Source organism: Nanorana parkeri, unplaced genomic scaffold (assembly GCF_000935625.1).
Source record: "Nanorana parkeri isolate BGI_ZX_2015 unplaced genomic scaffold, ASM93562v1 scaffold188, whole genome shotgun sequence".
Lineage (NCBI taxonomy): Eukaryota > Metazoa > Chordata > Amphibia > Anura > Dicroglossidae > Nanorana > Nanorana parkeri.
This window is the reverse complement of record NW_017306456.1, coordinates 1,585,959-1,610,047: the sequence shown is the minus strand read 5'-3', so window position 1 is coordinate 1,610,047 and position 24,089 is coordinate 1,585,959. Positions and strand designations below refer to the sequence as shown.

The 24,089-nt window shown below is 44.9% G+C and overlaps 1 protein-coding gene across 1 annotated transcript in view; it reads left to right on the top strand.

Annotated features, from left to right (window-relative positions):
- Positions 1-24,089, top strand: part of FGD5 (FYVE, RhoGEF and PH domain containing 5) — a 116,699-nt gene that overhangs the window by 58,864 nt on the left and 33,746 nt on the right. The window contains exons 6-10 of the mRNA XM_018555248.1: positions 5,512-5,663; positions 7,735-7,891; positions 10,363-10,450; positions 17,864-17,914; positions 22,733-22,791. Coding sequence (XP_018410750.1) covers positions 5,512-5,663; positions 7,735-7,891; positions 10,363-10,450; positions 17,864-17,914; positions 22,733-22,791 — 507 coding nt within the window. The remainder of the gene's footprint in view (positions 1-5,511; positions 5,664-7,734; positions 7,892-10,362; positions 10,451-17,863; positions 17,915-22,732; positions 22,792-24,089) is intronic.

The window sequence follows — 24,089 nt, the reverse complement described above, 5'->3', positions numbered from 1 at the left end:
AATGCAGCAGCCACATCTAAGGATTGGTAGGTTACAATATATTACATTTTTGTTCTTGGGTTTAGATACACTTTAACACAACCGGGAAGCTTCACGGCTGAGCCTGTGCTTGTTGTTGCATGAAAGTGACAGCGAAGCCTCCACAAATTCTGCTTTATTACTTTTCTCAGCAGCATAAAATAAGTTCAGGAAAGGTCAAATTGACCAAAAGAGGCTTTTATCTGGCTCTGGGGGATGCGCGCTGGTTTGATCCAATCACCACCCCGGGAAGGGGAGATTGACGAGCAATCTTTATAAAACTCCAAAGAGTCATAACGTATCTGTGGAACTCAGTAGAGCCTGCAAGTCATACGCAAGAGGGTCCCTGTGCAGACGTATAGCCAGAATATAGTGCCGCGTTGTTCTAGACCACCTGCTCAGGGGGAAGGGAGGGGAGGGGGGGGGCATTCGGCAATGTTGAGCGCCGGTCTGATGTCTCTATCAGAGGCGAGCTGTGTTCGTACGGAATAGTGGGGGGAATTTAGAGCATGACGGTGCTGGTAATTATTGGATTTCTATAAATAGCATGGCTGGTTTTAATTGACGAGGACAAAGAGTCGGCCATATGCATTTGTTATAGTCGGTCTGCTAACTAATCCTATAAATTCTGCGAACAATCCTATAATGATTAGCTAACTGTCCTTGTAATTTCCCTAACCACTTTTATTCTTGTCCCCGGTCAGCCTAACTGCCTGCCAAGTTAACCATTTCTGGGAAGGAAATCCCAAGTCCCCCCCCCCCCGAAAAAAAAAGAAAACCTGAAAGGGGATTAGATAGAAATTGAAACATGTAAATGTGTGCAATATCACTGAATGCCGAGTCTTTTACACGGGGCAGAGAAGAGATGTCACCTGGTGTTATGCCAACTACCTGACCTCATGCTGATAACACACCCCGACTCCTGAGTGTTCATAACACAGTCCTGTAACCTGAAGCAGATTTAAACCTGATCACTATATACCAAGCTTTAACATGGTAATGACATTTCAAAAGTGTTTTTTGATCTTTTTAAATTTGTAGTTTTCATTAAAATGATTAATCTGCTATGAAGTTTCATGGTCAGGCTCATCCTGTTATGGGGTCTCCCAGCTGTTTTCCTGCATTGTCACCCTGTCACTCGTTCCCCTGCTGGTGACTATAAGCAGCTCTGATGACACTTGCTCACACATGGTCCTTCCTACCTTCCCTTTTCCCCAATTTCTCAAACTCTTTCTTTCTGTCTCTTTCTCCCCATTTCAATAGCTGTCTCTCTATCACCCCATCCCTCTCTTTCCTCCCCTCTTTACCCCTATTTCTCCCCCCCTCCACCTTTCTCTCTTTCTACCCATTCCCCCCATCTCTCTCCCTCTCTGCCGTCTTTCTCTATCTCTCAAAATCTCTCTTTTCTCATTCCCCCCTCCCCCATTTCTCCTAATTTCTCTCTCTTGCCCCATTGTTCTCTCTTTCTCATCATCTCCAACTCTCTCTTTTTTCATCTCTCTCTCTCTTTCCTCCCCCATTTATCTCTCTTTCCCCATTTCTCTCTTTCTCTCTCTACCCTCTCCCCCATTCCTCTCCCTTTTCACCCCCCCCCCCCCCTCCCCCCCCCCCCTTTCCCCCCCCCCCCCCTCCCATCTATCTATCCATCTCCCTCTTTCTGCTTCCCCTCTCCATTTCTCTCTGTTTTCCTCCATCTCTCCAACTCTCTCTTTTTCTATTTCTCTCTCTCCCTCTTGCCCCATCTCTCTCTCTCTCTCTCTCTCTCTCTCTCTCTCTTTCTTTCTTTCTCACACCTTCCTATCTATCTCTCTTCATCTCTCCCCATTTCGGTTTCCCGGTCTTCCATCTCTCTCCCTCTCTCTGGGTGAATTGGGTGTAGTTTGGGATCACCTGGTCTGCTTCTTTGCAGGCTCAGGAACCGGTGTCCTCGGTATAACGGGTTGCTGGCAGTCAATGATCAGGTGTAATGCTTTAACCCCTGAATGAAAAACACAATTCATGAACAGGTATGCTGTGCAGATCTTGAGGCTTCGTTTTCAGTTTTGACCGGCACACACACACACACACAGAATATCTCGCTCAACATCTGTACCGCTGGGCCACTTGGGATCTTATAGCAGAAAGCAAACCGTGACTCTTTATTGTCCATCTATCTATTTTAATAAAGCAGCAGACATATTGCCTCATCAGCCTTTTTGTGGAAGGAGGGGGTGGGAGGTCACACCTGCATAGCGCCAAACACATTACAAGCAGCGCCGGGCGCTCGGTCAGGAATAAAGACAGATGAATTGTGTCAGTTTTAATATTCACAGTCCCCACCTCACATTCCTCATGAGCCGCAGGAACAATGTACTACAGGAAACAGTGTGACATCCTGAGGACTTTAGTGCTCACGTGATCTTCCTGCTGCGCAGCTGACAGCAAGGCGAAGACAATGGGGGACATTTATACGACTCACGCAGCCTGAAAACCCGGCCGGTCCCGAGTTTCTCACAATTTTTGCAAAATAGTACAAATTACACAACTGTACATTGTGGGGGGGAAAATACCCCTAGGGCAAAAATAATATACAAAGCTCAAACAATGCCTTATGCCACAAATTGCCTGTATGTCACTTAAAGTGTATGTCCACCCAAAGTTTTTATTTTATTTTGGATAGAGCGTGAAGGTTTAGAACCCCGTCAGGTTTTTACTACGCTCCAGTGCTCCATTAGAGATATTTCTCTTACTTGCTGTCCAGGTGGCTATATGGTCTTACCAGACAAGAAGTGAGTGGAAAGCTGCAACAGGGACATAGACATGACTAAATAAATTTTTAATTCTGTCTGTGCTGCTGTTGGACAATTGTCTTACGTTCACCTGGGTGGTAAATGATGGGAAATCTCAATGACGCAGCTCTTTATAATAATAAAAATATGACAGGGGTTCTAATCCTACCCTACTCTATCCAAAACGAATATAAATTGTAAGTTAACCCAAACTCCATTACATTTAATTTGCTAAAGTGCCCTATAGGCTGTAGGCCACTTGCAGTCTCCATCAGAGACCCGTTTGATTTGGTGACAACGCAGCAGCACACTTGGGAAACCAGGAAAACTGTTGTCACCCTATAACAGGAAGTGCCTTCATGACAGGGTCCTCATTTTATCAAAAGCTGCAGATATAAACATATTTAAATTGACTTTGGAAATTACATTAACATGTTAAAGGTTATATGAGATTTTATTGATTGGGTTTACATCTAGGTTAGAATTTGGTTTTCAGTCCCCTTGTTTATCTCTTAGCACAAATGTTAAAAGGGGATTCCAAATGCAGAGCCTCTAACCTCTCAATTTGAGCATGACTTTCCCAATTCCATACCTGCGCCCCCCCTTCTCCCCCTCCTTTTCCCCATTGAGAAGTCTAGTCTTTCAGAGGGAAAGTAGGAGCTCTTAGGCAGCTCTCAATACCTGCTGCTTGACGTGTTACAATGTGTCGGGATCATTCTTCAGATCAGCAGGCTGTAAGTTAGGCTTTTTCATGCAGATAAAACGTCTTTAAGTGCTCGGCACCCAGCTGGTCCCTGGAGAAGCCTGTCAGCTGTTTCATCTTGTGCTCCTTGATGGCTTATGGATTTCTCCAGCAAATTAGATGCTATAGACGTTCTCCTAACCTTCACCGAACCCCCTGTGTCAGGAGCAAAACCGAGACCGTGTTATGAAAACAGAGATAACCTTTGTACTCCGATTTTTTTTTTTAATCTACTTTTCAGCCCAATATTTTGATTCAACTGAGATGGAAAACATTTATTTATGTCCTGTCACTGAGAACAAGTGTTATTCCTTCTTCAGCTCAAAGACCTCAGTGGCAAATGAGATTAAAAATAATGTATCTCTCTCTTTACTTCTTTGTTTCTTCATTTCTATTTCTTTCTTCCATCCCTCATTTCCCTCATTTCCCTCATTTCCCTCCATCCTTACTAATCTCTTTCCTTACTTTCCTTCCTTCCTCTAATTTATTTCTTCTTTCCTCCCTCTCCCATCTCTTTTCTTTCTTTCTTTCTTTCTTTCTTTCTTTCTTTCTTTCTTTCTTTCTTTCTTTCTTTCTTTCTTTCTTTCTCTCTCTCTCTCTCTCTCTCTCTCTTTCTTTCTTTCTTTTTCTCTTTCTTTCTTTCTTATTTCCTTACATGCTTCTTTATCTGTTTCCTTCCTTTTTTGTGTGTTACTTTCTCCATCCTCCCTCTCTCATCTCCTTCCTTCCTTTTTTTGTGTTCATTCATTCCTTTTTTCTTTCCTCCCTCTCTCCCCTCTCTCATCTCCTTCCATTCTTCCTTATCTTTCTTTCTTTCTTTCTTTTTCTTTCTCTCTCATCTCTCACTACCTCTATCTCTATCTCATTTACTTTCATGCTTCCGTATCTCTTTCCTTCCTTCCTTCCTTCCTTCCTTCCTTCCTTCCTTCCTTCCCTCCTCTCATTTCCTTCATTCCTTCTTTTGTGTGTTCATTCGTTCTTTTCTTCTTTCCTCCCTCTCCCCCTCTCCTTTCTTTCTTTCTCTCTCTCCCATTCTTCCGTATCTCTTTCCTTCCTTCCTTCTTTTGTGTGTTCATTCGTTCCTTTCTTCTTTCCTCCCTTTTCCCATCTCTCTTTCTTTCTTTCTTTCTTTCTTCTTTTGTCAGGTGACTATGAAATTTTGCTTATGAATATTTTGTATTCTTTTATCCATCCAGCAGATGGAGCTCTTGTCATGTTTCACATGATTGACTGTTTCTCTTTACCTTCTGTATCAAAGTGCATATTGTTTATAGAGCTCAATAGCTAAAGCTAAAATCTGCACACACACACACACACACACAAGTGATTGAATGATGGAAATGTTTGAAAGGAGATAAGTGAGATAAGGAGATAAGTTCTCTTCAGAAAATACATAGTAGTGCATTGAGAAACCTCTGACCATGTTCTACTGCCAGTTAGTCTCTATTGCACTGCGCACCCTGCTATGTTTCTGGCACTCTGAACTGGAGAGAAAGGGGTTGAGACAACTCAAAGTCTTACTTTGGGCACAATCCACTTTATACCTCAAAAACCACCCCCTGTGCCAACATTCCCCGCAGTGCCATCACACCCCTTGCTCTGACCATTGAGTGAAGACCAGTGATCCAGCAATGGAGTATTGTGGAGACTGAGATGATCCCTCCAATGGTTACATAATGGGTAGCGTTCACATCACCTAGACAGCAATGTGGACACCCCGAGGAAACGCCCTCCCACTTTGCAGTCCTTGCGTTAAAGCTTTAAAAATGAAGTCCATTGACTGTTATATGAAAACGCACCTCTTGTACATGAAGAATGGAGAGCTGATTGTTCATTTATGTTACCCGGGCTGATTGGAAATATAACTGTGGCTGGGGCGAGGGCATGTTGTGTATGTCAAAAATCTTGTCTGTGAAAGTGTCCCTCTTTCACACAAAAATAAAGAACTAGCTGTAATAACTTTCCTTCTTTGTATCTGTACAGGAATTCCACATGGCCATCCTCAGGGCTCTGGGCCCTGAAGAGGAGGATGGGGAAGAGGAGCTAAGACTGAGACACGGACTCAGCCAGCTGCTGCACATCTACCTGTTGCATGAAGAGGTTCTCGGAGAGCTGGAACAGAGGATCCAGAACTGGTCAGTCTCTCACAGCTTCACTGCTTTGTCCAAAGCAACGCGGTCATCTAGGTAACCTTGGGCTAGAGCTACATGGGAGATGTTTTCAGATGTGCTACTTACATCATTAGAGATAGTGCTGCAGTCAGCAACTAAATAGATGAAGGTAATGACTCCCTATGGAGTAAGCTATACATATTGCAATTTTACAAGCAATCATGCAAGATTAGCCATTGCTACTTGTGTGGGTTGCAAGATAGACAACCCTGTGCTCTATCTGCAATTGCTGCTGCTGGGGATTATAGTGTATCGAAACCCTAAAGCAAAAATGTCACATGTTGCATTTGACCAATCTTTGGATGACTTGGCTGCATTAGTGTTTTCTCTTATTTCTCTCTTTTTTTCCCCCTTTGTTTTCAACTCTTAATTTTTCAGATTCTTTGAACAGACCAAGCTGTCCAGCAAAAGTGGCATAGGGGGGTTGAGACAAATGTAGTGCATGCACTAATTTTCTCACCGAATACAGTGCACGGTATTGCGTTACTGCCAGGAGGTGTGTTGAGGTGCCAATAAAATGAATTGCAATGCATCTAGCGCACGGTAACACATGCTAGCGGCGTTGCGTGATAGCGTGCATTAGTTGCATGGTAGCATGCGATTAAGGCAACACTATGGTGAGCATGGGCCCTTAGCTGGAGTTCAGATTTAATTTGATAGTCAAGTTCATCTAAATCTGCTATAGCATCTAACACCACCCTCCCCACAGGGTGACAGTGCTGCTGTCCAAGGGTGGCTGGGTTGCTCCTCCATAGAGTGGAGCCACCCTAAGACAGGAAGTGTGTGCCTGGCCAGATAATATTCTTTACTTGCAGCATTTTTTAAAGAGATGTAATATGGGGTAAGCATTTTCAGACTGCTGACTTACAGCACTCAAGCAACTACAAGTTCTGATTAGCTCAGAGTGCTGCCCCTTCCTCTCACAGTTGCCCTCATTCACACGAGTAACAGCCGGCACGTACAGATCCGTGCTGCGTGCACGGCCGTATCGGGCAGCTCCTGGGAAAGACAGGTGCTGCGTGTGATTTGTACGCAGCCCCAGTCCTTCTCTAAGGGAGTACGAGGCTGTACACCGCCCTACGCTCTGTCTGCGTCCGAGCAGGGAACCCGCACCCGTACGGACGTGCAGTTCGGGTGAGTGTAGAGCTGCATACGGCCTCGTACTCCCTTAGAGAAGGACGGGGGCTGCGTACAAATCACACGCAGCACCTGTCCTTCCTGGGAGCGGACCGATACGGCCCTGCACGCAGCACGGATCTGTACGGGGCGGTTGTTACTTGTGTGAATGAGGGCTTAGCAATGTTATGTAGGAGGTCACAGATAACAGAGAGCTAATACCAAGACATATTTGGGTACTTATGCTACCTGTAAAAATACACCTAAGGATTTCTATAATAAAAACTTGTAATCTGGATGAAGTTCAGATAAAACTTATATTATAGAAACGCGTGTTAAAGGGGAACTATGGGGTTAAGTCTTTTCCCCATAGTTCTCCTTAGGGTAACGGGAGGACACAAACTAGCATCCTCCCATCACCCTAAGCTCAGTATACCGCAAGCTGTATACCGTTGCTGCTCGCGGTATACTGAGACGCCGCAGCTGAAGCGGATCCCGACAATTGTGCCGGGATCCGCCCAGCTGCGTGACTGACAGTTGGCTCTGCCTATCTAGAGGCAGAGCCAGCTGTACCCGCCCCCTCCCCCGTCCGATCCACCAGTCAGCGCTGGCGGATCGGAGCGGGGTGGGGGGAATCCAGCCCCTCCCCTGTCACAGCAGAGAGCCGTGACAGGATCGAGAGGTGAGCAAACGCCGATATGTGAGCCGACCTGTGACAGTCTCATTGTCACAGGTCGGCTAGAACTATGACGTGAGTGAAAAGCACTCGCCTCATAGTTCTCCTTTAAAGGGATTTTTATAATTAACCATCCAGGGTTTCCAAATCATTAAGCAGGAGGTGTTTGTGTTGATCACACTACTCTATATTTTGCCATAGCAGGATTCCACGTGACGTTTAACCTCCTACCTCTGTCCGCAGGGAAGAGAACCAGAAAATTGCAGACATCTTCCTAAGCCGGGAAGCCAGGTTTCAGTACCACACGGCTTTTATCGTTGCCTTCGACAAGACGAGCGCTGCGCTCGATGACTGTAGTATGAAAGCTCCCAGCGTGGCGGCTGTCATAAGAGACTTCGAGGTAATAAAAATCGCTTTGGATTATAAGGAGATACAGCGTTATAGGAAAACTCACTCTTCAGTGAAGGAAGAGCAATGTGTTAAGTACACCAGCCAATCAAAATGATTCCAGTGATCTGATTGGTTATTTTGTTGCACAATTTTCTGTCTGGAAATGAGTCTTAATTTTGTATCTAAAATGTTCAAGTTATGTAACATTTTTTTTAGAAAAGCTCCAACCTTTTCCGTGATTATGAATGCGTATGGTGTCCTGTTTATTTGAATTGTAGCCTCTTTCTTTGCACCAAATGCATTTGCAAGCCCAGATATTATCTTGTTAAAGGAGCAGTGGCATCATCTTTGTGCTGTAGATAGTCTGTGCAAAGAGCAGAGCTGTGGGAAGGACCCAACAGGCTCCACCCACTACAGGAAACTACAGGAGGGGGCAGAGACCAGACCAGTCACCCTGCACAAGGAGAGAGAGCAGCAGGGAGCGGTCTTTATTACAGGAAGGGGTGGAGACGAGAACAGCCACTCTGTACACGGAGGGAGAGCAGCAGTGAGCAGCCTTTTTTACAGGAGGGGGCAGGGAGAAGACCATCCATCCTGCACAAGGAGAGAGAGCAGCAGTGATCTGTCTTCATTACAGGAGGGGGCGGAGACAAGTCCAGTCACCCTGAACAAGGAGAGAGAGCAGAAGTGGCTGGTCTGTATTACAGGATGGGGCAGAGACAAGACCCTTCACCCTGCACAAGAAGAGAGAGCAGTAGTGATTGTTCTTTATTACAGGAGGGGGTGGAGACAAGACCAGTCACCCTGCACAAGAAGAGAGAGCAGCAGTGACTTGTCTTCATTACAGGAAGCTCTAAGTCTCACACTGGATTACTGCACAGATGTGGAAGAAATACACAAAGCTCGCCAACATTCAAGGAAGAATACACATGCCAATATTTGCTTATCGCGGAGTTCAGCTTTAAACGCCTCCTACCCCTCGGCCACCCATCCCGTTGAATAGATAGCAGGGATCTTCATAAATATTGTCACAGCCCTCCTTCATGGCTCTTTCAACGCTGTGCATGTGACAAGTCCACTTTATCAATGACACAATTAATGAGCATTTCATGGACCCATCGAGCCGGGGAACGCTGCCAGCCGCCTCGCTCTCCAATCGTCGCTGCGACATGTGATGAGTCAATCCTCCGCTCGTTTTTGGAGCGAACTTCCTTTTTGTGCAGAAAGCTCATTTCTCAATCACGCCGGCTCATCCCAGATGCCGAGTGTTTATCTGGCCTGTCACCGGATTCCTGAGCTGACGAATGGTGACCGCCATCGATGGATGACAGGGAAGGCCCCATCTCCGTGGAGGGGAGCTGCCAGATGGCGCATCGCTGCTAAATATTTACATAGAAATTTAATTATTGCAACATTGTATTTCCGCACACAGACTTCAAGTAATCCCCTGCAAGAAAATTACAAGCTGCCATTGTGTTGCTCCTTCTGCCAACACAGCAGCTAATGCAAAACGATAACCATTATAGTGCAAAGCTAGAACTGGTTTTGGATAGAGTGGAGAGGGATTAGACCACCCATCAGGTTTTCATTGCTGTCTGTGTCCCCATTGGGGAGATTCACCATCTCTATTTGTCCTGGTGACCGTTATCAATGAAAATGAAAGAAAATTCCAAATTTTGGGTTGTCACCAGAACAGGGACAGATGAGAAATCTTACAATGGGGACACTAGTTCTGGTGACCACCAGGAATTTCCTTCACTTTGGAGGGATATGCTTTCTCACTTCCTGTTGTGGCTATCAGACAGGAAGTTAAGAGAAATCCCTCCAATGGGACACAGATGACAGGGGTTATAAACCTTCCTTACTCTATCCAAAACTAAATAAAAGTCTTGGCTTCAGTCCTTCTTTAACACTGATGCCCTATGTCAAGGGTAGGCAAACCAAAGCCCTCCAGCTTTGGTAAAACTACAAACCCCAACATGCATCTGCTTCAGGGAGTAATGCATGTGGCTGTTCGTGATCCTCTTGGGTAAAAAGGTTGGGTTCCTCTTGGGTGAGAAGGTTGGGTTCCTCTTGGGTGAGAAAGTCGGGTTCCTCTTGGGTGAGAAGTTTGGGTTCCTCTTGGATGAGAAGGTTGGGTTGCTCTTGGGTGAGAAGGTTGGGTTCCTCATGGGTGAGAGAAGGTTGGGTTTCTCTTGGGTGAGAAGGTCGGGTTCCTCTTGGGTGAGAAGGTTGGGTTCCTCTTTGGTGAGAAGGTTGGGTTCCTCTTGGGTGAGAAGGTTGGGTTCCTCATGGGTGAGAGAAGGTTGGGTTTCTCTTGGGTGAGAAGTAACCAGAATAGGACATGCTGGGAAATAATTTGATGGGGACACTTGTTCCAACGACAACTTTATTTCCACTGTGCAATAAACATACAACGAATACTATGAATACAATTGTGAGAGCGCAGAAATGACAGGAACTCTCCTTGTTTTTGAACAGAGGATCTTCCAGAGAAGACAGTCGAGCATCAAACATGAACTGATGAAAGTGGTGCAGAGGATCTTCAAGTATCACATGATCCTTACAGGTGAGGAACAAACTACTAATACAATAATGTAAAGCCAGAAATTTTTGTTTCAGATTTGGGTAGAGAGAGAGAATATATATAAAAACGCATCAGGTTTATATTGCTTCCTACGTCCTTGCTGGGAAGACAGCAAAACATAAAATTGGTGATCTTGCAGCTAAATCAATTTTGGTAAAGTCCGCACATTCCTACTTATGAGCATCATTTTTATAGTCTGACATCGATTTTTTTGTTATGGACGTATTAAAGTGTGTCTGAATAGAACTGTTCAGTCCAATAAACACCAACCTTTGGTCACAGTGCCCCATGCACTCCATAATATTAAAGACCTGATCAGAGATGCCCCCTCTCTAGTCAGACACGCCCCCTCTCTGGTCAAACAGGTCCCCTGGTTAATCAGACACGCTCCCTCTCTGATCAGACACGCCCCTTCTGTGGTCAGACATGCCCCCTCTCTGGTCAAACAGGTCCCCTCTCTGATCTGACATGCTCCCTCTCTGGTCTGACACGCCCCCTCTCTGGTGAGACACACACCCTCTCTGGTCAGACATACCCCCTCTCTGGTCAGACATACCCCCTCTCTGGACAGACACCCCCCCTCTCTGGACAGACACCCCTCCTCTCTGGTGAGACTTGCCCCTTTTCTGGTGTGACATGCCCCTTCTCTGGCCAGACATAGCTTCTCTCTGGTCAAACATACCCATCTCTGGTCAGATACACCTCCTCTCTAGTCAGACACGCCCCCCTCTACCGTCAGACACACACTGTCTCTATTTTGCATTTGTCATATGCATGCATCATAGAGAGCCTTTAAGTGAATGTGAACCCCCAACAATGACCGTCTCTTATTTGATCCCTTTTGGTCTATTAAATATACCACTGAAAGTGGTTTGTTATATCTGTTCTATTAGTGCGGGGGGGGGGGGGGTTCCTGTTGATCCTGCCAGAAACTCAGAGCTGCCCTGTATCCTGTTAACTCTTCCTGTGATATCTCAAGGATTCCTCCCAGTTCTTAACATGTGCTACAAGACAATGACCTTATGTTGTGGAGGTGAAGAAAGGAGGAGGGATTCAGTGGTTAACCAAGACAGGGTCTGTAAAGGGATACAATATGGGGGGATGTTCAAGTATTGCAGGGTCTGTAAAGGGATACAATATGGGGGGGATGTTCATGTATAGCAGGGTCTGTAAAGGGATACAATATGGGGGGATGTTCATGTATTGCAGGATCTGTAAAGGGATACAATATGGGGGGATGTTCATGTATTGCAGGATCTGTAAAGGGATACAATATGGGGGGATGTTCATGTATTGCAGGATCTGTAAAGGGATACAATATGGGGGGATGTTCATGTATTGCAGGATCTGTAAAGGGATACAATATGGGGGGATGTTCATGTATTGCAGGATCTGTAAAGGGATACAATATGGGGGGATGTTCATGTATTGCAGGATCTGTAAAGGGATACAATATGGGGGGATGTTCATGTATTGCAGGATCTGTAAAGGGATACAATATGGGGGGATGTTCATGTATTGCAGGATCTGTAAAGGGATACAATATGGGGGGATGTTCATGTATTGCAGGATCTGTAAAGGGATACAATATGGGGGGATGTTCATGTATTGCAGGATCTGTAAAGGGATACAATATGGGGGGATGTTCATGTATTGCAGGATCTGTAAAGGGATACAATATGGGGGGATGTTCATGTATTGCAGGATCTGTAAAGGGATACAATATGGGGGGATGTTCATGTATTGCAGGATCTGTAAAGGGATACAATATGGGGGGATGTTCATGTATTGCAGGATCTGTAAAGGGATACAATATGGGGGGATGTTCATGTATTGCAGGATCTGTAAAGGGATACAATATGGGGGGATGTTCATGTATTGCAGGATCTGTAAAGGGATACAATATGGGGGGATGTTCATGTATTGCAGGATCTGTAAAGGGATACAATATGGGGGGATGTTCATGTATTGCAGGATCTGTAAAGGGATACAATATGGGGGGATGTTCATGTATTGCAGGATCTGTAAAGGGATACAATATGGGGGGATGTTCATGTATTGCAGGATCTGTAAAGGGATACAATATGGGGGGATGTTCATGTATTGCAGGATCTGTAAAGGGATACAATATGGGGGGATGTTCATGTATTGCAGGATCTGTAAAGGGATACAATATGGGGGGATGTTCATGTATTGCAGGATCTGTAAAGGGATACAATATGGGGGGATGTTCATGTATTGCAGGATCTGTAAAGGGATACAATATGGGGGGATGTTCATGTATTGCAGGATCTGTAAAGGGATACAATATGGGGGGATGTTCATGTATTGCAGGATCTGTAAAGGGATACAATATGGGGGGATGTTCATGTATTGCAGGATCTGTAAAGGGATACAATATGGGGGGATGTTCATGTATTGCAGGATCTGTAAAGGGATACAATATGGGGGGATGTTCATGTATTGCAGGATCTGTAAAGGGATACAATATGGGGGGATGTTCATGTATTGCAGGATCTGTAAAGGGATACAATATGGGGGGATGTTCATGTATTGCAGGATCTGTAAAGGGATACAATATGGGGGGATGTTCATGTATTGCAGGATCTGTAAAGGGATACAATATGGGGGGATGTTCATGTATTGCAGGGATGTACCGCTTATGTTTGGTGCTGTCATAGATCATTACGTGATATTAGGTGTGTAACAATGCACCAGAACTGCGTACCTGACTCAGGGTACAGAAAGTTCAGCAGTTCTATCTGCCTTAACGATGGTTCAGAGGAATCCTGCGACGGACCGCAGCAAAGCGGCTGCCAAATCTGTCCCCGAGGAGACCAAACCGAATCTCTTCCTGGCCTCAGACTGGAAATTAATTTTTCCTGTTTCAACCTTTTTTGTTATATTTACAGTAAGTGACATAACTGCCGCGGCTTCTGTTTGTTAAAGGGGAGTAGGTCTTGAATAGGAACACGTTAAGGGCCACGCATGGAACAGACTGAAAAGACCTCATTTTCATCTTGACGGGAAAATTATATCGTATTAGGGCGTCTCGTGGAATCTTCGCACATCCCCCGTTGTCACTTGCAATAATTTCCACATGTGACAGCTCTTGTTTTATATCTTCGGTCGGTCCAGGTCGGGGCGCCAGCTGTCAGTAGCGCTTTTGTGACGCTACATATCCCGGTATGTTTGCATAGATGTAATGGGGGTGGTAAATAGATGACTAGGTGCATGGAATCATGCATACATCAAATAATCCACCCAGATATATCGTGCTATTGAATGATAACACACTCACACTACGAGGAAATATTCTCATACTGCCGGCAGAGGTGGAATGGAACTGACTTTCTATCTGTAGGAGCAGCCAGCAACTGGAGGGCTAGTGCTGGGCTTTTTTTATGGAGACGGCCCAGCATGCTTTGCATACATTGTAACATAAAGGCACTTTACATGTATTCTTTTGGTAAGTCAACCTCAGTGTGAATGGTCAGTCAGTTGACGGGGCAGCAACTGTTAGACTTAAGGTGACCTCTGACCAGGGGTGTCCCTAGATTTTTGCCGACTGGGGGGGCTACTGGTGCTGCATGTTTGGGGGGGTCAGGGTGGTGGTGGTGCACGTTCAGGGGGGCAGCATTGTGGGTGGTGCATGCTTATGGGGGCGTGGATCATCTCACCATCTCTGGCTGCAACTGGTGTCCCGCCCTGCTCACTGATGTCACTGGTTGCAAGGAGCTGGCCAGGATGCCGCCCAGAGCATCACGCTCAGCTCCTGATAACTAGTGACATCAGTTAGTGTGGCCCTTACACATCTACCTGTCCGGTCCTTGGGACCTGGGACGCTGGAGGAAGAGAGAGTACACTGTTAGCAGAGATGGAATGGAACTGGCTTTCCATCTGTAGGAACAGTCAGTAATTGGAGGGCTGCTGCTGGGCTTTCCATGGGGAAAGCCTAGCCCAGCATGTTTGGAGGCATCCTGAATTAAATATTTATTTCTAAAAAAAAAACACACACATTTTATACAATTCATGAAAATGGATATAAACATTTCATAAATGTGTAAACTTTAAAACAAAAATTGACCACAAAATTTCATTTTAAATCTGTAGCAGCTATTTGCACACTCAGAAGCCGGAAGGCAGCGGAGATGATATACTATTTTCAATGAATAAAGTGAAAATTAGATTTTCTTTGGCCCACGATGGGATGATTGAAGCGAATACAGCTTCACCAATTTAAGTGAAAAATGTGCTCCTTAGATAATCCAACCTCAGTGTGAGAGGTCAAGCGGTTAACAGGGTAGCAATTGACTTTAGCTGACCTCTGATTCCATGACTCAAGCTGAAGAGTCAGACCAAAGTAACGATGAATAATTAAGGAGGTCATTATAAATTATAAGTAAATCTGTTATCTGTACTGGTATGTAAAATGTAACACTGACGATTAAGATTCTTGTATCACTAAACGCACACTCAGCCATGACCAGCTCTCTATATTCAAAAACAAAACAGGAAACACTTTTTTATTGTGTTTTCCTTTACAGTGATTACATTGTTACTCACATTCCTCCTGTATCATTGTCTGCCCTTAAAGGAGAACTACGGGGTAAGTGTTTTCCCCCATAGTTCTCCTAAGGGTCACGGGAGGACACAAACTAGCGTCCTCCCGTGACCCAAAGCTCAGTATACCGCGAGCTACAGCACGCGGTATACTGAGACCGACGGATCCCGACATTACTGTCGAGATCCACCCAGCTGCGTGATTGACAGCTGGCTCTTCCTATCTAGAGGGAGAGCCAGCTGTACCCGCCCCCTCCCCCATCCGTTCCGCCAGTCAGCGCTGGAGGATCGGACAGGGGAGGGGGGGAATCCCTGCAGGGAGCCGTGAGTGACAGTCACGGCTCTCTGCAGGGACAGAATCGAGAAGTGAGCGAACGACGGTATGTGTTCGCTCACTTCCTGATCTATTGAGCCGACCTGTGACAGTCTCATTGTCACACGTCGGCTCAAACTACGAGGAGGAGGGAAAATCACTCACCTCATAGTTCTCCTTTAAACTGAAACCCAAAAATCAGGCTCGCAACAATGATTTGACATTTCTTGATTCTTCATTAGACCGGAGTTCTTCTTTAGTACAATGAAACAGCTTAGCTAGACGGAAATCTCAGCGGACAATGTAAAACTTTTCCTCAGACGAGCCAGGAACAATTTGTACATTGGGAGTAGACGGATATTTTTTTTTATATCTATATAAAAATGAATAGACAATGCTTATCGAGCCGGGCGCTCTCATGGGACGCGTGCGTCGGTGACAGTAATACATTTAAAGCCGTGTTGGAGATCTTCTTGCGCAGTTTGTGTTCCTACAGCTGGTCCTTTGATGATTCAGCGCGCTGATATTGTTCTGCTCAGCACAATCAGTCAGAGGCCACGATGAGACAGACTTCTGTCTCGCCGGACTCTTCATCTTAATTTTTAATAAAATGTATGTCGACGTATTATTACCATGTAAAGGCGAATCCTCCGGGCATACAAATGTGCTTTTGTGCGGAGTTGTCTTCTGATGATTGACCTGGACAATAAACACAGAAACACAGACTGTAATACTTAGAGGGAATGTTGTATATATATATATATGTGTGTGTATGTGTGTGTGTGTGTATGTATATACAGTATATATATATTTGTCAGGCCGAAACCGAGAATGTTTTTTTTATTTTAATTTTTTTAATTTTTTAAAAATAGTTTATTTTTATTTATTTTTTATAAACTTTTAATTTTTTTTAATATTTACTTTTATTTATTTATTAATTTGTTTTAAAATATTTGTATTTTTAGGGGCTTTCGGGGAAATATTGGGGGTCTAAACAAACCCCTGATATTTCCCTTTTAAAATATAAAGAGATTGAGGACACAGAGTCCTCAATCTTTCTTTCTGCATCCCCTGTCATAAATGAACAGGAATCCTCTATACTGAGTGTTCCTATACATTCATAACATGAGGACAGAGTATGTTTACTATAACCACAATCATGAATGGACAGGAGGGGATGTAGATCACTTCCCATTCATTCATAATTCAGGATATAGTAAACATACTCTGTCCTCAATTCTCTACAAGCACTCATTGATCGCTGAGTGCTTGTACCGCTCTCCTTTCTGACACGCTGTCACAGGAGGCTGAGCGAGCGGAGCGGAGAGCTCAGCTTCCTTTGACAATGCTGTCTGTCTCCGCCCACACCGCCGCTCTGCCGGACTGTGATAGGAGGCTGAACGGTGTGGGAGGAGAGAAGCCGGCCACTCACAGCGCTCTCCTCCCGCAACGCTCGGCCGCCTGTGACACTTTCTCTCCTCCCCGCTGGGACACAGAGCAGCGCCCAGCGGGGAGGAAAGAAAGAAGGGATGCGCCGACGTATCGGTAGAAAAATGGCACTTTCGGCATTTAGCCAAAAGTGCAATTTTCGGCCGATATGTTTCGGCGGCCGATATATAGGTGCATACCTAATATATATATATTTTTTTATATATATATATATATATATATATATATATATATACATATATATATTATAAAACTATACTCTCTCTCTATACAGTATATATTTTTTCCTTTTATATTTATTTATTTTTCTTTTAATGTTATATGTCAGTCGTGTACTTTAAATTGTTGTCTTTCTGCAAAAATATTTAAAAAAAGGAGGCTTGCCAGGAGCTCTTTTTTTTAGAACAGGTCCAAGATAGGTAAAAGGAGCTTCTATAACCCTTACCAACCATTTAAAGCAGAACCAAAAAAAAAAAAACATGTGCAGTATCACTTAATTATAAGTACACAAGTTCCCTTGCACAGTCCCACAAATACTTAATGATCCTGCCAGTGAAGTTCACCTACTGCAGCTTCCTGTGATGGGGTGGCAACGATGCTGCAGTGCTCCTGAATTCAGAACTAGGGACTAGTAACTGGATTTGGAAGCTATTTAGATCAGGGATAGGCAAACTACGGCCCTCCAGCTGTGGTGCAACTACAAATCCCACCATGCATCCGCCTCTATAAGTCATGCCTGTGGCTGTCAGGGTCTTGGAGTGCCTGATGGGATTTGTAATTGCATCATGGCTGGAGGGCCGGAGTTTGCCTATCCCTGGTTTATACAATCATAAAGGAGCCTTAGGTTGTATTTTAAAGGCCATTACACCCTAAAAAAACTACCAACAAAACTTACCTATTGGCTCCAAAATTGTGAAGTTTTACCAAAATTTCTCGATTCTTCGCTGAAAAGGAAAACTCTAAATTTCATTCGCCCCCACTCATGTGTATCTCAACCATGTATTTACATTGTCCAGCGTTCTGATTTAAACCTGCGCTCCTTCTAAATGACTCTCCATCTCTTCCTGCAGATTATGTGAACAATCTCTGTCCAGACTGGGCGGAATACGAAGATACCCAAGGTGAGTGACCGTACATTGTATAATCCGCACTCTCCATCTCGCCCCCCGGAGATTCCCCTGTCTCTCTATTTTGGGTCTCTAAGGAGTTAATCAATTCCTCCGGCATCATCTGGTTCAAGTGAAGTGCCGGGAGTCTATTCATCATAGTCACAGTTATAGGAATTCCGAGCCCGATCTGCTGCTTATACGTGCAAATTTCCTGCCGCGCAATTCATCAAGCTCGCTTGTGCACGAAAATACAGACGGGGCGGATTCGGGATGCAGAAATGTTTCCTTCTCTGATCGTGTCATTAATCTGCACCACAGAAATATATTACCAAAATATTGAAAGAAGGGAAAAAAATAATACACATATTTTAGATCCAATCTCTAAGATCTGTTGAGCTAATACTGTGTTTTCTGTGTTACATTTTTTGTATCAATTTGTTTCAATTAAAAATTACATATATACAGTCATGGCAAAAAATATTGGCACCCCTGTATTTCTGTCAGATAATCCACCACTTCACGTAGAAAATTGTTGCGATTACAAATGTTTCCGCATTCTCATGTTTATTTCTTTTGTTTGTATTGGTGACACAAAAGAGTGGAGAAAAAAAAAAAAGCCAAACCTGACACATTCCACGCAAGACTCCAAAAATGGACTGGACAGAATTATTGGCACCCTCAATTAATATATGGTAGCCCTTGGAAAAAAATAACTGAAATCAATGGCTTCCTGTAACCATCAATGAGTTTGTTACACCTCTCTACAGGAATTTTGGAGCGCTCTTCTTTCGCCAACTGCTCCGGGTCTCTCCGATTGGAAGGGTTCCTTTTCCCAACTGCTGTTTTGAGATCCCTCCACAGGAGCTCTATGGGATTCAGATCTGGACTTACGCTGGGTTCACACTTAGTGTATTGGAAACTCACGTTTGCCACGCGTTTCTTACCGCGCGGTTTTACCGCGATTTGCGGTAAAAGAAACGCGCGGCAAACGCGAGTTTCCGAGGGGGTATCCGTCTGTATTCTGATGGATACAGCCGGATACGCGCGTTAATATGCCCCAAAGAAGCTCCTGTACTTCTTTGGGCGTATGGCGCTTTTACCGCGCGATCCTACGCGCGGTACAATGCGCAGGTGAGAACCATGCCCATAGGCAAACGCTCAGGTGTGAACCGGGCCTTAATGCTGGCCAGTCCAGTACTCTCCAGCGCTTTGTCTGAAACCATTTCTGGGTGCTTTGGGTCATTGTCCTGCTGTAAGACCCATGACCTCTGATGGAGACCCGACATTTCCACACCGGGCCCTACATTGCACCCCAGAATTCTTTGTTAGTCTTCAGATTTCATAATGCCGTGCATTTAGGACAGTTGGGACATCCAGTGCCTGAAGCAGCAAAGCAACCCCAAAACATCACATACAAGCTGAAGGTCAGCTTGAATGTGTCTGGAAGTTGACGGAGGGTCTTTCTCCACCTTTCCAACAATCCTTTGTTGCAATCCTTGATCAATAGTTCTCTGTCGTCCACGTCCGGGGAGATCAGCTCCAGTGCCATGGGCTGTAAACCTCTTGACAATGTCATGCACAGTGGACGCAGGAACATTAAGATCTCTGGAGATTGTCCGTGCTTTCCCACAAAAACTTGGAATGCAACTATTTCTTGCAATTTGGAGAAGGTGCCAATAATTTTGCCCAGTCCATTTTTAGATTTTTGCGTGGAATGTGTCAGATTTGGCTTTTTTTCCCTCCACTTTTTTCTGTTATACCAATACAAACAAAAGAAAAAAACATGAGAACGCCGAAACATTTGTAATTGCAACAATTTTCTGCGCGAAGTGTTGCATTATCTGACAGAAATACGGGGGTGCCAATATTTTTGCCCATGATTGTATGTATACAGTATACATATATATTCTCTAAAGTTGAAAATCTTCATTTTTTTTACTACCATCACATTCCGAAACTGGTTTTCTCCAGACTCCATGTGGAATCTGTGGTTTGGAATTTGTTTTGGCTGGGCTGGAGTATCAATCCATTGTGCGGGATTTGTTCTGACAGGAATAAAAATGTAAACAAATTGAATAAAATGTAATCTCTGAAAGCAAAAATGTAAATATAAGAAGGACAATTTCTGAAAGTTCCTGCAATATCTGTGAAAAGAATTGCTGATCTGTGAGGAAAAACCCTGTACAAGGAGAGTATGGAACTGATCTGTCCTGCTGATAATGCCGGATGCCTGGCTGTCGTGCCGATTCATTGGCAGCTTATAAGGGCGCTGATCTGGAACAGGTATAGAGGTTCGGAATTCTAGCATCAGTCTTTATGATCTGCTTAGCGATTCAATACGTATTGCAGGCAGCCAGGCACCCGGTATGTTTAGAATGAGTCCAGCGAAGGCAGCCTACACATTTCTCCCAGTACAGGTTCCTTCTTTTAAACCAGCCAATCAGATTTCATTTACAAAACCAACCCCAGCCAAATCTTTCTCTTCATTTCTGTATAGAGGGGGTAAATGGATGAACTTTGGGAAGCGACTGGTTGCTGACTGTGTTTCCTTTTGCTCATCACTTCCTGATTTGATGGGTGTTGTACAGAACAGGAAGTGATGAGAACATCTCTCCAATGGAGACACAGCCAATAAGAGAAGATCTTTTCTAGTAGAGCAGGTGAAGGGTTAGAACCTGTGTCAAGATTTTAAGGTTGTCACAAATCTATTGCTGGAGGAGGAGTGCTGCAAGGAATAGTCTGAACCTACAACTTTAAGAAAATGTAACTTTATTTGTAACTTTGTGTATATAATAGAGCCAAAGTGTTCCGGGGTGTTCCCACTTCCTCAGGGCTAAAACTTGGAATAATTTGTCCAAGAGGGATTGGGTATGTGCTGGGGGTCTTGAGTGGTGTGAAACTCTGGTTTGCTAGCTGTTATGGACCGGGGTCTGTATCTGATGAGTGAGACAGTCCAGAGCACTATAAGAATGTACCTGAGGATGTGTTGAAACAGAAGACGTTTCTCACCAACACAGCAGCAGTTAAGTGTTCAATGCGGTCTTTAATGACATAGACTCATCTTGTCCATAGCGACGTTTCGGGACGTCGCAAGGTCCCTTCATCAGGCATATACAAGGCTGATGAAGGGACCCTGCGAGGCCCCGAAACGTCGCCATGGACAAGATGAGTCTATGTCAATAAAATAGACCGCATTGAACACTTAACTATCGGTGTGCTGGTGACAAACTTCTTCTGCTTCAAGTACGGGGGCGCTATCCGCAGTCACTAGCGCACCCACATCCGTGGGGGGAAATTCATGAGGATGTGTTGAGACACAGGGGTCAGAGGAGGTACACAGGGTGCACTGCAGCTACAGGATGTAACAGGATTATCTGGGACGCACTGGAATCATGGGACGCACAGGGTTCATCAAAGCCAAATGATGACACAGGATGCTCTGGGGGTCACTCGATAACACCAGATGCACTGGGGTCACTGGGTAATGCAGTATGCGCAGGTGGGTGGCACACTATGCTCTGGAGTTACTGGGTAATGTTGGAAGTGATAAGGGTCACTGGGTGACACAGGATGCGCTGGGCTCACTGGGAATCATGAGGGGCTTTGGGGTCACTTGCTGACACAGGCTGAGTCGCAGCCTCGCAGGGCACAAAGGGCTCAGTGTGTATCACAAGATGCTCTGGGGTCACTGCATATCACAAATGCTTTGGGGTCACTGCCTGTCACAAGATTCTCTGGGGTCAGGTCATTGCATGTCACAAGATGCTCTGGGGTCATTGCATGTCACAAGATGCTCTGGGGTCATTGCATATCACAAGATGATGTGGAGTCACTGCCTGTTACAAGATGCTCTGGGGTCATTGCATATCACAAGATGATGTGGAGTCACTGCCTGTTACAAGATGCTCTGGGGTCATTGCATGTCACAAGATGCTCTGGGGTCATTGCATATCACAAGATGATGTGGAGTCACTGCCTGTTACAAGATGCTCTGGGGTCATTGCATATCACAAGATGATGTGGAGTCACTGCCTGTTACAAGATGCTCTGGAGTCACTGCCTGTTACAAGATGCTCTGGGGTCATTGCATATCACAAGATGATGTGGAGTCACTGCCTGTTACAAGATGCTCTGGGGTCATTGCATGTCACAAGATGCTGTGGGGTCACTGCCTGTTACAAGATGCTCTGGGGTCATTGCATGTCACAAGATGCTGTGGGGTCACTGCATGTCACAAGATGATGTGGAGTCACTGCCTGTTACAAGATGCTCTGGGGTCATTGCATATCACAAGATGCTGTGTTCAGATGTTGAACCATGAGCCACTTTTCAATGAGCTGTCTCCTGACTGGCCACAGCACTAATGATGGTCAGTGAACCCCAGAAGTTCTGGCAGATGTACATGAGAGGTGAGACCCTGCCCTAGATTGCACAGGAGGTGAGTGTGACACTAGCTAGGCTGTATTGCAAATGCATCCTAGGTATCCATTTTCATGCTGGGGAGATTTCCCCTTGTTTCCTGCCTAGTAGACGGGTGTCAGACCAAACAGGAAGTGAAGGAAAATCTCCCCAGCAGCAACACAGACAGCAGCAGAAAACCCGGCATTGGCTCCAACTGTTTCCCGATCTATATAAAACCAAATCCATTTTTTTTTTTTGGCTGGAGTTGGGCTTGTGATTAATCGCTGCAGGTTTTTGCATAATTATGAATTTTATGAACATTTGCTGTTTGAGGCATTTATCCCCTGAAAAGAAAGGCTGGAGAACATGGGGAAGGAGATCCCTTGCACAGCCAGAAGTGATAACGATGATATATTTCTCTTATTACAGCTGCCTTGCTCATTGTCTCAGAAGTCGCAGACCGAGCTAATGAGAGTATGCGTCACGGGGTGAGTTCCGTCTGTCACTGTGTCTTGTCTCTGTGAAAAATAGTTTTATCGATAAAGTTGCACGGTTCAAGTGTACCTCTCGCCTACACAATATGGAAGATGCTGTCTTGTAGGCCGTCATTAATATAAATAACGGTTCATTGCGTCTCAATGCTGTCGAGTTTCTGGTCAACCGATCGGCTTTGTTCATGGGAGAAATAGTGACAAGATGGCTGATTGAGGAGATCCGTTCTAACACAGAGCCCCAAATGCCAAAGAGAAGAACCGACTGTATTTCCTTTCAGCAACCAATCAGCTTCTCTGTTTCTTTTTAATAATCTGCTTTGGTGGCACAAAATAGGAGAAGCTGGTTTGTGGGCTTTCTGATGTCCAGTTTCAGCAACCCCCTCTCCTGCCTCGTGCCTGCACCCACTCTTCCTACAACCCGGGACCCCCTGTAATTCCAGGAGTGCCTGCAGCCACTCTTTTTTTGTGAATGGAGCCTGCAAACAAGCTTCATTCATAAATACATTGTTACAGTATTACAATTGTTACACTGCATAGTGTAGAATTATATTCTGTTTAGTGCTTTAGGAAGTGAGAAGGAATTTCTCTAAGCCTAAAACTGATGTAGAGTAATTGTTTTCTAACCGCTGACAGGTTGGGAGATTCTGTATATCTCTCCCTGCCCTTCAACGTTTGTGTACTCTGGGCCGCATGTGTGCAGCTCAGTGTATAGTCGCGGCGCGGTCTTGTGCCGAGATGAAGTAACTCCCATGCACAAATTACAGAAAAAAAGAGTCCTTTCAAACGAGGGACAGTGCTTTCAAGCGAGGGAGAGTCCTTCCAAGCGAGGGAGAGTCCTTCCAAGCGAGGGAGAGTCCTATCAAGCGAGGGAGAGTCCTATCAAGCGAGGGAGAGTCCTATCAAGCGAGGGAGGGTCCTTTCAAGCGAGGGAGAGTACTTCCAAGCGAGGGAGAGTCCTTCCAAGTGAGGGAGAGTCCTTCCAAATGAGGGAGAGTCCTTCCAAGCGAGGGAGAGTCCTTCCAAGCGAGGGAGGGTCCTTACAGGCGAGGGAGAGTCCTTCCAAATGAGGGAGAGTCCTTCCAAATGAGGGAGAGTCCTTTCAAGCGAGGGAGAGTCCTTTCAAGCGAGGGAGAGTCCTTTCCAGGGAGGGAGAGTCCCTTTAGGCGAGGGAGTCACGTGTGGCGGAGAACGACATGCCTGATTGATCTTGTGGTTTTAATAAAGCTTATTGTAATTTAAGCAAAAAAAGTAAAACAATGTACAGCCTGGACTATATAATTATATATATATAT